This window comes from Cynocephalus volans, chromosome 2 (genome assembly GCF_027409185.1).
Source record: "Cynocephalus volans isolate mCynVol1 chromosome 2, mCynVol1.pri, whole genome shotgun sequence".
Taxonomy (NCBI): domain Eukaryota; kingdom Metazoa; phylum Chordata; class Mammalia; order Dermoptera; family Cynocephalidae; genus Cynocephalus; species Cynocephalus volans.
Window position 1 is genome coordinate 153,106,803 of NC_084461.1, and position 15,457 is coordinate 153,122,259.

The 15,457-nt window shown below is 45.7% G+C and overlaps 1 protein-coding gene across 1 annotated transcript in view; it reads right to left on the minus strand.

The window, feature by feature from the left end:
* The window catches only part of SH3PXD2B (SH3 and PX domains 2B), a 98,036-nt gene that overhangs the window by 15,601 nt on the left and 66,978 nt on the right, over positions 1-15,457 (minus strand). Inside the window, exons 6-9 of the mRNA XM_063087512.1 lie at positions 14,070-14,095; positions 9,910-10,044; positions 6,257-6,361; positions 2,212-2,329 (exon numbers count right to left, since the gene is read on the minus strand). Coding sequence (XP_062943582.1) covers positions 2,212-2,329; positions 6,257-6,361; positions 9,910-10,044; positions 14,070-14,095 — 384 coding nt within the window. The remainder of the gene's footprint in view (positions 1-2,211; positions 2,330-6,256; positions 6,362-9,909; positions 10,045-14,069; positions 14,096-15,457) is intronic.

Consider the following 15,457-nt stretch of genomic DNA (forward strand, 5'->3'; position numbering starts at 1 on the left):
CACTTACTGTGTCAGTGCTGTCCTGAGCACTTTATAGCTATTGATGTATTCAAATCCACCTAATCCTGGGAGGTAACAGGTACTATTGAGGTCTGTTTCACAGACAAGGAGACTGAGGCACAGAGAGGTTTAGTACCTTGCCCAAGATTACAAGCAAGTACGTGGCAGAAATGGATTCAGACCTAGGTAGTCGGGCACCACTTGGTGCCCTTAATCTCTGTGCTTTGCTGCCTCCTTCCAGCAGCCCCAGGTGGCATAGACAGGGCAGGGCTCTGTCCACATCAGTTAAATGTAGATTAAACTCATTCAGATGGAAATGGAGCAGGTTGGGGACTGGGTTCAGGGCTTGCCAAGGGTCAGCTGGCTGTCACTGAACTGCAGAGTGACTGAGACCCTGACAGACCAGCTCACTGTCCCTCCCAAAGGGAATTAAATGAGTTAACAATCACTTAATTCTGCACACGACAGAATTCAGTTTAATAGCAATGACCAGAGAGGTCAATCTGGGCCAGAGGTGTGCTGGAGAGAGCTCGCACCAGCTTGTGAGAGCCACTTGTGCACATCTTCCCAATTCCACATTTAATGACATCACACTGAAAACCTGAAGTTGGCCAGGGTGGGAGTATTTACACCATGGCAATTGGCAAACACCATAACTCAAGTATTTTCCCTTAGAGAACTGGTTGTTAAACACTTACCAGAACCCACAAAATAGATGCCCAAACATTTGGGGAAAAGCTGAATAGACCCAATTGACTGGAGATGATACATGGCAGGGCCAAATCTCTTGTCATCACTTTAAGAACTAAATAGCACTGGGTTTCAATGAAAAAAAGGTCCTTTACAACAGGAATCAAATTTATAAGGAGGTAGAGATCTGCAAAGTTTAGTGTCTATCAATCTTAAAATATCTGCTGAGAGGGCATGTCCTAATTAGAAAATGTTAGGCTACATACAATCCACACCCTCAGTATGAGACAGTTCATTGTTTGGGGACACTGAACCATAAGCAGAGAGGTGACACGCAGTGGTGGGCTTAGGGATGAGAAAGTATGAGCTCCCATTCTTGCTCTGTAACTTCTTAGTGTCACCAAACCTTCAGATGACTGCAGCCCTCACTGACATCCTGAACACAACCTCATAAGAGACTGAGTCCAATTAAGCCACTCTCAAATTCCAGAGCCACTAAGTTTGGGGATAATTTGTCATGCAGGAAAATAACATATTACTCAATGTATGTTTGCTATCATGATCATTACTCTTTCAAATTTCAGTTCTGAGACCCCCTCCCCAGGCTGAGGAGCCCCTCTTCTGTGTTCCAAAGTCCCCCTTCATTTTCCAACACACCACCAACCACCCTGCTCCATAATTGTTTATGACTTTGTCTTCTGTGCCTGTTGGTGTGAACTTCTGTCTTGTTCACTGCTGACTCCCCAGTTCCCAGAAGAGGGCTTGGTCCAAAATAGACTCTTGGTATGTGTTTGTTGAATGAATGACTAAATGAATGAATGCAGTGCCACATGCTCAGCCAGTGTGAGTGGCCCTGCAATACATCATGGCGCAGACAGCAGGTCACAGTGACCTTGGCTTCCTCTCTAGCCCTAATTTCCTGTGGCCACAACCTGCCTATTGGGGTGATCAAGGAGGGGTTCCCCAGACATTACTAAAACCGGGCAAGGTGGGATGAGTTGGCAGGCACCCCATCTACCTATGAGGTTCTGATTTCATCACACAGGTGAAAGAGCTTTGAGGAAGTGTTTGAAATGCAGGTTTCCTGCTTTTACTATTGAACTCTGAGGGATGAAGGCAAGTTATTGGCCCTAGGATGTGTTACTATTGATGTGATGTTTATGCACCATATTGGTCTCAGAGTGGGGCCGAAGCAGACGATCACTCACACGAGGTGGCCTCAACCTCCAGTTACTGCTTACAAGAAATGTCTGGAAGTGCAGACTGGCCTTGCTGAACATCTGGAGGTAGAGATCAGCCACTGCTATCTGTAGTTTGGCATGTCTGGACAAGGTTCTGCTTATTATGAACTTTTAGGGAAGGATATGGGGAGGGAAGGAGGCCAAAGAGCACAGAGGAAAAGTATCCTTTAATGGCTCAGGCAGAAACTTCACCCATCTGCAATCACTTACAGACCTCTGTGAAGCAGGAGCCCACGTGACCTGAAACCCACCCAGCTAGAGCAGGAGGCAGCGTAGGTACCTGATCTTCCACCAGCCTTCCAGGTTTTTCTGGATGATCTCCACCACGGCCCCTCTCTCCAGGTTCATTTCATCCTGGTCACGAGCTGTGTACGGGTAGATGACTGTGTACTTCTCCTCTGTGGGGACAAAAGGATATGGAGTACGAAAAGGACAATGAGAGTCTCGGGACGCTGACTGTGATCCACACAATGCCCTTGCCTGTCAGAGGGAAGATTTCCTCCAGAGATTTCTGTGCACCTCCCAGACCCCCAAGTAGCTCTGGATGGCCCTGTGCAAGCATCTACAGGACACAGGACAACAAAGGGCAGGTCTCAATCCCTCTGAAACCCCTCAGTGTCGCACATTCATCTTCACCTTCCTCAAATTTGTGCTTCTAGGTCACGTCCTTGACCACCTTATGCAATACCCCAACCCATGGCTTCCTCATTCCCCTGCCCAGGTTTATTTTTGGCCCATACCTGGAATTACCTTCTGACACAACATATTATCTACTTATTTATTGTGTTTCATGCCTGTTTCCCCTGCTGGAATATGAACTCCATGAAGGCAGGGGTTTGTCTGTCTTGTTCATTCCTACGTCTCCAGCACTGGGCACGGTACCTGGAATATTTAGTAACCGTTTAGTAAATTAGGCAATGTGTAGTACCTGAACAAGTCCTGAAGGCCTGGCGGGAGCCACCTTGCTCACACAGAAGGGGTTAAAACCCTCTGTGGCTCGTCACCAGGTCTTGCTGGTGGAGAGTTCAGGGATAGGCTGAACTTGGGCAGCTGATGGTTCCAAGTTGAAATCACTACCAAGGAAAGGACAGCTAGCAATTTTATTACCTAGCTGGTAACTGATCTTCATATTTCGTTATGTTCCAGCCCCTGGATCCAACCATGTTTGAAACTTCAATTTTCATTGCCTTCCACACCACTCTCTGTGGTCCCCCTTCCCTGCCTCCAGCTGCATCCCTCCCACAGCAGCCCCTGAGGGCCTGGGCTCGGCTGGGAGGGCTGGTCATTGTCACACTCAGGCAGGGTGCTCCAGAGAGCAAGGGACCAGCTCCCATCCCCAATGTCATCAGCCCTGGCTGCTGAAATGGAGAAAAATGGATGCATGTCCCAGGGCGGCCAACAAGGAGAGGGGAGGGCGTTCCTGTTTTGGTTACATTTCAGCCCCTAGGGAAGTGACTGAGCCAGCTGTGGCCTGGTGTCCATAGTAAGTTAGTGCACTCTATCTCTTTAGGAAGACACCACAGACTGTCCATGGCCTGCCCAGCTGGTGCAGAGGGAGGCGGAAACACACAGGGCGTTTGTTTATTTATTGATCTAGCCTGCTGACCTGCTCCACAGGGGCTGAGCTGACTCACGTTGCATATATCCTGTGCTCGGCAGAGTCAGCTGCCACCCTCATTCATGGAAGCCGCAGGGTGGGGTGCTGGGCTTAGCAGGGAGGGGAGAATTCAACCCCCGGGATGCACAGAAGTCCTGTTTGGTCTGGAGAGAACAGGGCACTGCTGGATACTACGCCAAGTGCAGTCAGTCCTGAGTCCTGGACTACTGCGTCCCCACACCCTTTGGTTGCATTGCACACAAGGATTCTCTACCACCCAAGGGGTCCTCTCTCAGATCCATGGGATGCTCAGTGATTCCAAACAAAGCTAAGGGTGGAAGACCTTGTAGACTGTACAATGGACACCTGCAGATGCTTCCTTTCTAGCATCTATTTGCCCTGCTATGGTGGCACTACCAGCCTCGGTCTACATGGTTTGGGTGAGGCTGAGCTCAACACCTCCTGGAGGGACAGGATGGTTGTGTAACCCTGCCTGGCAAAGTGCTGCAATCCCTCTAGCCACCATGATCCAGGAATGGCAAGTAACCCAAATGGGTCAGTAGGAAACAATCCTGGGACTTGTGTTGAAGGAGAAGCTCTTTCTTTTGTGGATGTCCCTGAATGGTACCTGGAACTGCTGTCACCATGAGAGAATGGTACCAAAAAGGTAGAGAACAGAGCAGAAAGGTGGCGAGAGAGTGCCGGGTCCTGATGACATTTTCAGACCCTTGGATCCAGCTATGCTTGAAGCTAGATCTACCCTGGGCTTTTCAGTGCTAGTTGTCAATATACTTCCTTTTTTACCTAACCTGGTTGACATGGGTTTCTTTCCCTTGCAACTCAAATGAGCCTAATGAAAGAAATAGGTCACTGGTTCAGCATTATAAAAGCCACAACATGGGAAAAATCCAAGGAGAACCCCAAAGCGGAGAAAAACCCCAAGCTCGCTCCTCCCAGACCCACATGCCAATACACATACACACATGACAGACAAGATCACTGTTTCTCACATGCAACAGGCATGGGCAGTCCCAGAGCAGGGAGGCTCATGCAGATGCAGTAACCCAGCTCCAAACACCAAACGGGGAAGAAAACTCCGAGGTAGGCACCTTGACGCCAGCTGATGGCATACAAGTCCCCCAGAGTCCGGTGGCGGCCCATGGGCTGGGGCAAAGACCAGTACCTCCATGAGACTGGATGGGAAGCATGTGGAGGGGAAGGGCAGAAGGCAGAAATAAGAAGAAAGCACGTCCAGTGTCTTGATGCAAAGGGGCACCAAGCCTATGTTCCCACTCAGGAACTCCAGGTGTCTTAGAAAGACCAAGTTCCTGAGTATTAACCTTGAATTTGAGTGAAGAGGCATCCAGCACACTTAATTCTATTCCCAGCATGATTATAAAAAGGCACTAAGAGAAAACCTCATAGTGGAGGGAAGAAAAATGAACAAACTCTTAAAAAAATGTGGTCTCTCTCTTATCTTGTATTTGCAGAATCTTGGGCAAGAGTCTCTATATTTCAGAGCCCGTTTCCCAATCTGTAAAATGGGGACAATAATTGGTCTCTTACAGAGGCATGCCCACAGTGGTCATCATTAACTTGTGTGAGGGAGCTATAGTTTCCATGTAGTACACCACTACCCCTTCATTTGAGTCGATTCTTGTAGTACCCTAGTGTTAGCCCAGCCCCTTGTGCCTGGAGGCCCTCACAAGCACAGAGCAAACCAGCAGACATTTTACCCTCAGGGTGTTGGCCCTAATAAAACTAAATGCATAACCACATACAATTTTTTTTGCTAACCTTTGAACATAGAAATATCAACCTTCTGTTCTCCCTCTTTTCTAATAAATATATACTTAATGTGTCTTTATGCTTTCTCAAAATAGTCAACTAAAAGCCAAAAAAAACTCAATCCTAGGGAAAGTATGGCTGGTATGATAACTGTTCCTGGTTATTTATTGTTCCAGATTCTTTGCATGTGGGATTTTTTTTTTTTTTTAAATCCCATAATACAGATATCATCATTTCCATTTTTAGATGAAAAGATTGAGGCTTAGAGAGGTTAAGTCACTGGCCTGAGATCACTCAGCCCGTAAGTGGGACAGCTGAGATTAAAATTCAGGTCTGTCTGACTCCCAAATCTGTGTTTATTAGTGAAGGTGAACTCATATTCTAGTTTTAGAGATGTTTCTAGGGGGTAAAGGGAGTTGGTTGGAAGCCTTAGTATTTCTGGCATGGCAGGAATCACCATTCAGGACTCCTGTAGGCAAGTTTCCCTGGGAAACAGAAGCATGTGTGTGGGTGGGTGGAGGGGGTCACCCAGTATTGGCCATTTAAACTAACAGAGAAAGCAGAGATCTTTAAACAGATGGGGTCAAATGTCTCGCAAATGAACCAGAAGCAGCTCCAGCATCTTGGCCACAGGAATAATTCTAGGGAGAAACAGTGAGGCACTGACAGCAACAGGCTAGGGTCCTCCTGGGGTCCCATGAAGCTTTGGCCAGGCTCACTCAGGCTGGCTCCCAAAGGCTCCTAAGAAAGGGCAGGCTTGCCCTTCAGCCCTAATCCCATGGCCTGGCTTCATGTTCACAGACTATGGAGCCTGAGCCAGCGAGCTACTGAGACTTGGAGGCAGAGGCTGAAGGGAAGGGACGGGGTGAGCAGGCAACCCAGTAGGGGCGACAGCTGCGCAGGTTCTCCCCAGCACGCAGAGGTTCGAACTCCTTCCTACCTTCTTCAGGCTGTAGGGAAAACTCATCCTGCACCCCGTCCTGCCCTTCCAGGCAGGTCGCAGGGACCCAGCCTTGCTCTTCAGCGGTGCTGACGAACCACCAACCTGGGGAAACGACAGTGCAGACTGGCGTTAGTTGGGTCAAGTGTGAGGTCTGGGGTGCAGAATATAATATATTCAGTCACTGTATCAGTTAACACCAGGATAAGGCTAAGAAGCTACCATTTTACTGGTAGAACACAACTACCCCAGGCTACCAAGAAACTTGCTTCTGAGCCTGGGACAGGGGAGGGAAAAGTCATCCTAAATGATAAGAATAAAGAATATTCAAAGTTACTGGATGTGTGAAGCACCAATTATTTCACTTGCATTATCTTATGTAATCTTTACATTATCCTCCCCATTGCACAGATGAGGAAACTGAGGCTCAAAGATATGAACAGACTTGTCCATGTTCCCATGGCTTATGACAGAATGGTGATTTGTTCCCAGGGCCATCTGAAACTGAAGGCATTGCCCCAGTAACTTATCTGAGACACCGACTTAGCATTTGTTCATGTCAAGAGAAATCTGGCTACAGATGTAACTGCTTGAGAGGCCTCTCACCCAGACTCAGGTAGTCCTAAAAAGAAGGACTTGCTTGGGGCCTGTGGTAGGTAGAATGACACCTTTACCACCCAAAGATGTCCACGTCCCAATCGCAAGAAGCTGCAAATATATTGTTACATGGCAAAGGGAAATTAAGGTTGCTAATCTCCTGACTTTAAAATGGGGAGATTATCCTGGATTATTTGGGGTGGGACCGAGGTAATCCCAAGGATCCTTAAATACGGAAGAGGGAGGTGGAAGAAGTCCGAGGGAGATGTGGCTGTGGAAGAAAGGCACAAAGAGGTACAACATCACTGGCTTTGAAGATGGAATGTAGCTGGCTTCCAGGAGCTGGAAAAGGCAAGGAAAAAGATTCTATTCAGAACCCACAGAAGGGAATGCAGCCCTACCAATCAATACCTTGATTTTAGGCCAGTGAGGCCCATTTTGGACTTCTGACCTAAAGAGCTTTAAGATAATAAATACATGTTGTTCTAAAATACATGTTACAGTGACTGGTAATTGTATGGGTGTGAACAAATGGAACTCTATAGTTGATAAACCTATGGAAAACCAGAAATTGGAAAATATGTCCTATGCCTTCATAAGGATTCGTATTTGTAAATATTTTTATGGGAATAAGGAAATTATAACGACAACAACAGTAAACTTGTCTGCAGCACTCGAGATGAGCCAGACACTATCCTGAGTGCTTTACATCCACTGCTGACTTGCTAGATCCTCACAACCGCTTTATGAGGTAGGTACTATTACTGTCCCCTTTTTACAGATGAGGAAGCTGAGGCCCAGAGACTTGCCCAAGGTCACAAAAATAGAAAGTGGCAGAGCCAGAATTTGGACCCAGGATGTCTTTGAGCTCTTACCCACTTACACTAGTGCTTCATGCACTGCTTTGGGGAGAGTAAATTGGAACAGCCACTGTTTTGGAAGCAGGTAATTTGGCAGTATCTTAAAATTTAAAATATGTGTATTTTATGGCCCAGCAGTTCCACACTGCAGTATCTAACCTAAAGAAACACTGACGTGCACACAGATGTGTAGCCCTGTTGATACTAGAGAAAAATGGCTTATTCAGACATCGAATACTAGGCAGATGTTTAAAAGAGTAAGAGCTAGATGTTGACTGAAAAAAAAAGCACACTGCAGATCAAAATGTGTAGAATGACACCATTGGGTTTTAAAAAACCCCCACAAAATTATACACACACACACACAATACTATGTACATATGTGTGTGTATCTGTATATACGAGGGTACTTCAAAAAATTCACAGGATTTGCATTATCTTTTAATTCCATATTTCCATGAACTTTTGAAGTACCCTTGTATATGTATGTTTGAGTATATATGTGTGTGTGTACTGTATGTATACACACACATACATACAAATGTGTGTACATAAAATTATCAAGAAGGATTCTTACCTAACCAATAGAAGGGCTATCTGCGGCTTGGAAAAGGGATTAGGGTTGAACATGGTAGAAAAAATAGAGTTTTGCTTTATCATTAATGTTTTTTTTTGTTTTTTAAAAAAATTTTTTTGGCAGCTGGCCGGTATGGGGATCTGAACCTGTGACCTCGAAGTTACGAGGCTGTTCTCTAACCAACTAAGCCACTGGTCAGCCCTTATCACTAATGTTTTAAGAAGAATTTACACATGCATCACTTGGGCTAAGTAAAACACAATGAAAACTAAATGCTGCTAAGTTTGTTGGCTACCTGAAGATTTGACCATCCACACCCACCTTCTTTTTGCTGCCCTCTGGACATAACAGCATCCCACCCTGGCTCCTACTCTTCTTCCCAGCACCCCATCCTTCCTGACTTCACTCAAACTGGCAGCCCAGGGGAGGGATGCTCCCTTCCTTATGTCCCCATGGTGTGTCCTAGCCACACCACACAATCTGCGTACTCTCATTTTCAGGAAAGAGAAAGTCACATGGCCTTAGGGACAGCTGGAATTGGTTTGAAAGTCCAGCTCTGCAGCCTGTTATGAGATCCTGGGTGAGTGACAGAGTCACTTGGAGTCTTGGTTTTTGGCTGTGAAGCAGGGATAACAATTCCTATATTGAGTAATTAAGAAGGTTTAGTTGGCTAATGCTGGTCTCATGACTAACATGACAGCAACATGAACCAGCCGATGCTAGAAAAATCATTTTCCCCCTATTCTTTGGATCTGAACTAGCCATTGGGGTATCACAGAGATTGGCCCACTAATGGTATTACTGGCTGATTTCACATTTTAGCCACAACAAACCTAGTGTGTTTATGCTGCTTTTTCATTCCCTGCCCCCTGCTTTTTGTCTTCAGTGTTGTGATATGGCTGCTTTGTGGCTAAGGAAGGCCAAAGGGAAAGAAACCCACATTGTTTGAGCACTTACTGTTGGCCAAGCATGAGTTTAGGTACTCTATACATCATCTCATTTAATTCTTGTAGTACCTCCTTGGAACAGAAGTTTTCTATCTTTTATAGACGAGAAAATTGATGGTCAGAGAAATGACGAGAAAATTGATGGTCAGAGAAATGAAGCAACCTAGATGGCTCAAAATGCAGATTTCAGATGGAAATCCAGGCTAAGTGTCTCGGTCGTACCATATTCTGTCCCAGACACAGCCAGTGTATGTGACCAGTGATTCCTGGGATGTGCAGGTGGGCTGAGGAGACAGGTTGTGTGTCTGTCCTACCAGAGCCCAGAGCTGATAGAGCCTTCTTGAAGACTCCCATGGGTAGTAGTCAAAGGCAAATCAAAGGAGCAAATTTCCAGTGGAATTCTCGACTGTCTCTACGAGTGCTTTAAAACCAGAAGGAATGTTTATGAAATGTGAACCTCAGAACAAATCAGTAACATCTGACCCAACAGGATGCTGACGAGTCGTGAGCAAGTGGGACATGTGAGCACTGGGATCAAACAGGGGAAGCTTTCTAGGAGGTCCTCAGCTGGATCTGTGGGAACTGACCAGCTTGGATTGATTAGTGCAGTTTCTGAGTTTCCAAGGGTTTCCTGTCCTAGGGACTCGGTGACAGTGTGGTTTAGATACCTACCTGACTCGTTCTTCTCGATGATGTCCACCACCTGCCCCATGCTGAGGCTGATCTCTGAGCTCTCCTGCTTCTGGTAGTTTGCCACCACCACATACTGCTCCAGGACCATGGGGTCCACTGAGGTCAGGTCACCCCCTAGGGACAGCAAATGCAATCAGACATCACGGCTGGCCAGCACCCATGCATGAAGAAATAGGAGCTGGGGAATAGGGTGGGTCAGGAGGACATTCCAGATAGAGAAAAAAGCTGTTATAGGACTTGTCCCAAGGGTGGTCTCATTCATTCATTTCGTTCATTCACTTACTCAATCACCGAAATTTACCAAGTACCTATTGTGTGCAGGTATTGGGGGTTCAGAGTTGATTAAGATATGGTACCTGCCCTGAAGAAGCTGACAACCTACTGGGAAAGCTCATTCATTCATATCCATCCATCCATCATTCATCTAACCAAATATCTGTCCATCCACCATCCATTAAACCATCTATCGTTCCAACATCTATCCAACTAAACATGCATTCATCATCCACCCAAAATCACTCAACTATTAACTCGTGAAGTCACCAGTTATGTTCCAGACACTCTATTAGGTGCTATGCATACAAAAGTGAATGAAACTGCTATGACTCCCAGCCTCAAGAAACAAAATCTAGTCAGAAAGACAGACACATGCACAAGTGCATATAATCGATAAGTATAGAGAATTATATAAGCACTAGTTTGTGATAAATGAATTGCTGGGAACAACCAGGAAGCCAGGACAGAGAATGAATAGGAAAGACAATGTTATATTAAATGGGGTGGTCAGCAAGAGCTTCCTGAGGAGGTGACATAAAGCAGAGACTGAGAGAGGAAGAGGAGGCAGGAGAATGGGGAAAGAGCCTTTGCATTCTTTGGAGACCTAGAGCACTGCCAGACACATAGCAGGTGCTTAATAAATACTTAATGAATACCCGTGTCTGTCTTCTTCACTCAGCATCTAGTACAGGTGCTCAACAGACATTTGTGGAGTGAATGAACAAAGGATGAATGGAGACTTCTAGAAACCCTTCCTGCCCTACACAAGCTCTAGGCCTCCTCTTGGGAGCAGACAGTGCTGAAAGTTGTCTTTAAACACTGTCTTATGAGCAACGAAAGACTACTCCTTCCTGCCTATGAGTAGGAATGGAGGCTTCAATTGAGTCAGAATCCAGTTAAGTAGAGTTACTCTGGCTAAAATTTACCTGTTGCCACCCAGTTTTAACACCTGATGGTGGCACAGTTGTACCACATACAATTTTAAGGACTCAGATGAACGGAATGGTCTGTTCATTTCTTCATGAAATCTAACCAGTATGCCAATGGGATTTTGCAGAACTCTGAGCAGTGACAGGGTCAGGGAATCACAGGACTTACTGTGAGTAAGACACAAAGCCAGGAAATGAGGAGGGCAGAGAGCAAAGGTTAGGACTCTGGGCTGTCATGAGCAGATCAGAGACTGGCACAGGGCTCAGGGCTGGCACTTCCTCCAAAACCCTCTCTGGGGCTTTTAGACTGTAGTTCTCTGCCATGAAGTGGTTCAGAGAAGAGTGCATGGAGTTGCTTTTTCAGCACAACTTCTTCCAGAGAAAGTTGCTTTCATTTTACTTAGAGCACTCAACTTATAAAAACTGATGAAAAAAAGAACCCAATCCATCTGATCTAACAGGAGTATCAACCCAGGCTTCAGGCCATTTAGGTGTTAAGTAGAGACACCTACTGGTGGAGTATGATATTGCGGCCAAGCTCTATGAGTATAACGCATGAGTCCCAAATACCCAAAAGTTGAGGCCTCACGGCTAAATTCTAGAGGTGCCAAGTGTGAAATCAAAGGATTTCTAAGCAAGGAGTATCATTATCATGGCCCAGCAGGAAATATGAGAGACGGAAGAGGTCAGGAGAGAGAAGATTTCACAGTGGAAGGGCAATTTTATCATTAAGAACTATAAAATATTCTTAAGAGGTATGGTGCCTAATCTACCACAGAAGTTTTCTAACTGGGCATTTTTTTCTTCATAATAACATGTCTTGAATTTTTAAAATGACGAGTAATGGTAAAATGAGATTTTCCTCCCAGAAATTCACTATATTGCCAGGCTTGTTGAGAGTCAGTAAATAAGAGAATATGTACATCAAATTTTCAGGAAGAGAGAAACTCCTTAAATAATCAGATGATCTATTAAATTTTTATGAGAACATTTCTTTCCCTGCAGGGTGAGCAGAATTTGAGACCACACTAGCCAAAGTCTTCAGGAGCCAGCCAATCATGACTGAAAATGCTGGGGACAGATAAGTCCTCTCTAACTCAAGAGTTCTGGCACAGAAATCTCAGGAGTTAGTCTGTCAACCTTAAATCTCTTTAAATTTCAACCAAGAAGGCTGATTCTAAAATAAAGGAAATGTTAAAAGTTCACATAAAAAATAAGGCTAATCCCGGCAGAGGTTCTTGGTCTGAATGAAGAAAGATGCTATTTTCCGCCCAGTTGAACTATAAATAAATCTATCCCCCATCATTGCAGGTGAATGATGTAATAACGGTCACCACAAATTAGAGCTTCTTCTCTCTTTTCCAGACAAGTCCCCTCATCAAGCCTGTTCTGACCGGACACTTGTTTTCACAAACCAGAGCTGTCTCTTTCCTCTCTTCCCTCCCACCCATGCCTTCCAGGGAAAGTCTCTACACACTCAAAACCAGAAACTCCATGACCAGTCCCAGAGTGGCAGCTCTGCTCTTTTCTAAGAAACATATAATTATCCTCAGGGCTCAAGAACTATTTGCAGCTTTAGCAGGATACCACGGCTCTGGCCAGTATCTATTAAACCAGAAAGTAGAGCTGTAAACAGACTGGTTGGGAAAAGACCAGAGTTAGTTCCAGACACCATACCTTGAGACAAAGAGATCAAGTTCCTCTTCATTCTTCCCTCCAAGAATGGCCACTGGGTCTGTAAAGCTGACCACAGGCCCTGTACCCAGGGGGCGGTAACGGGACCAGAGGTGTTGAATTTGGAATTGCTACTGAAGCTGGTCTGGGATACCATGTGCTTTAAGTAATAGTAGCAGTAGTAATAAAAACAGCAGTAAACATCTATCACTCACAATGTGCCAGGCACTGTTCTAAGTGCTTCACACATATTATTATAAATCCTATAATAATCCTACAAGGCAGATTACTGTTATCATCCCCATTTTACAGATAAGGAAACTGAGGCCCATAAGAGGAGGCATCCTTTATCCTCGTCAACCTTCTCAAACTTCCTGGCATCCTAGAAAATTAAGAAACTTAGAGTTCTGGAAGTTATAAGCCCACATTGGCTTCACGTATGGGATGGGCTAGTCTTTGCAGATGTGGGTGATGAACTTGGGTGGTGGGAAGAAGTTGGGCTGTTAATCTAAGTTTATAAACCCCAGGCCTGTGGGAACTCAAGGGTTCCTCTATGCATACCCAAATTCCCACCTTCCTTTTCTTCCGTGATTGCTTTCAATAGAAGAGTTGTATTGTCCGGGGAATGGAAAGATTGTTAGGAAGATAACTGGCTTTAGGGGGGAAGGGAATTTGGGAACTGCCTGATATGCTTTTATCACTGCCAGAAACAGTGGCTGAGGGCAGCTGGGGCCAGGTGCTGAGAATGTCAAGTGGATTAGGCCCAAATCTCCTGCACATTGAGCCTCCCAGCCTGCCTCTCAGCCCAGAATGTCCTTCACTGTATGGAAAGCTCCTGCTCATTCTTCAAGACTCAGGGTTCCACCTTTCTGACCCCTTCCCAATGCCTGAGAAGAATGCTCTTTGCTCTGAGCCATCACATTACTTTTCATAAAGCCGAACAAAAGTATTTAACTCCTGGAGTTGGAGTTGTCTCCCCAACTCCATGAAGGCATTCACAGGGAAAGACACCAAGTCTCATCCATTTTATATATAATTTTTTTGGTACAGGATGAAACAACCTCAAATCCTTTTCCTTGGAAATAGAGTGGGATACCAATCAATCAACAAATCAATCAAGCATCAACCCATCCACTCATCCATCCATCAATTCCCATTACTATATGCCCAGTGTGGAACCCAGGGCCTGGCACATAGTAGGTATTCAATAGGAGTATGCTGAATACAGAATGAAGAGATGGAAACAGAAAATATTCTTACCAGATTTCTTTTTCCCAATGTGCTCTCTGTACAGGAAAGAATGGGGTGGGAAAGAGTGATGAGTCAGTACGTGTGTATTGACATGAGTTATTCCATTAGGAAACTGATTCTCCATCCCATACCAGTGAATGAATGAAATCCAAATCAACCCCAGGTGCCCAGACTTCTTAAAAAAGATACAAATCCTCTTAATTTTCTTCCTTTGCCTGATAAACTCTCTGGGACCCTGGGGCCGGTATATCCATATCTTCGTAAAATGGAGGGCCCTGGGGAGGAGTTGAAAGGGGCTACATAGTCTAAAAACAGGAGTTAGGCCCCCACATTGCACAGAGCCTGAAGCCTACCTTGTCGGGTATAGCAGAGATCCCTGTCCCACTTCTTGGGTCCCCTGAGCCATAGACATAGAGCAGAAAGTGCTTGGCAGTAAGCGGTAAGGGAAACACACCAAAACTGGGGAGAAGTCTGGATGGCAGTGAACACAGCACATCTCCTTAACGGTGATATGCGAGACACTAATATAGGCTAGAATTCACAGGAAATAATGAATAATGATCCCTTTACATCTGTCAACCATGTCAGTGTCTGTGGAACACTGGCTGCCTTGCCAGCAGACTATAAGCTCCCTGCAGACATGGCCTGTGCCTGTCCTGCTCATCCCTGTGTCCTGGTGCCTGGCACTGGGCCTGGCGCTTGCCCTGACAGGCCCTCTATACCTATTTGCTGAATGGACGAACAACGCCAGCACTCCTGGCTGGACAGAACACCAGGTCAAAGACTCCTAGTCCTGTGCTATTTCTACAAGCCCCAGCCAGTGAACGAGCAGGGAGAATTGCCACAGCCACCAAAGAGAGGAAGCTAGAGAGCGTGACAATGCCATCATACTCCTCTTGAGGGCCAGCTCCCACCCTGGTCCTAGTGTCCCTCCTTCTGAATAAAGATGACAGGACTCTTCCAAATCACAGTGGGCCACCCCTGGCCTAACCCTCCTCCACTGGTGTGTCTATGATGGTCTGACGCTTGCTCAGAGGCTGGGGACCCACTTTGACCACCCTGGCCAGGGAGGAGGCCAAAGACATCCTAGCATTAACATTTGTGGGGTTCTGCACAAATAGGAACCTCCTGAAACTATGGGAGAGGAAAGAAAACTTCTATTAGAATCTCCAAGTGGCCCATGGTCTGCTTCCCAAAGTTAAGATCTCTGGGACACTGAAACGAGGTAGAAGAAAATTTAGACACCACTGAACCCAGCAGCCCAATGAACACATGCCATGACCAATACTCCTCCTCTGATGGTGGCGGCCAGTGTTCCTTTTTCCTTCTGTCCTTGGGCAATAAGTAAGATTTGTAGAGCACTTCCCCAGTGCTTTTCTCTACATCTTCTCATTTGA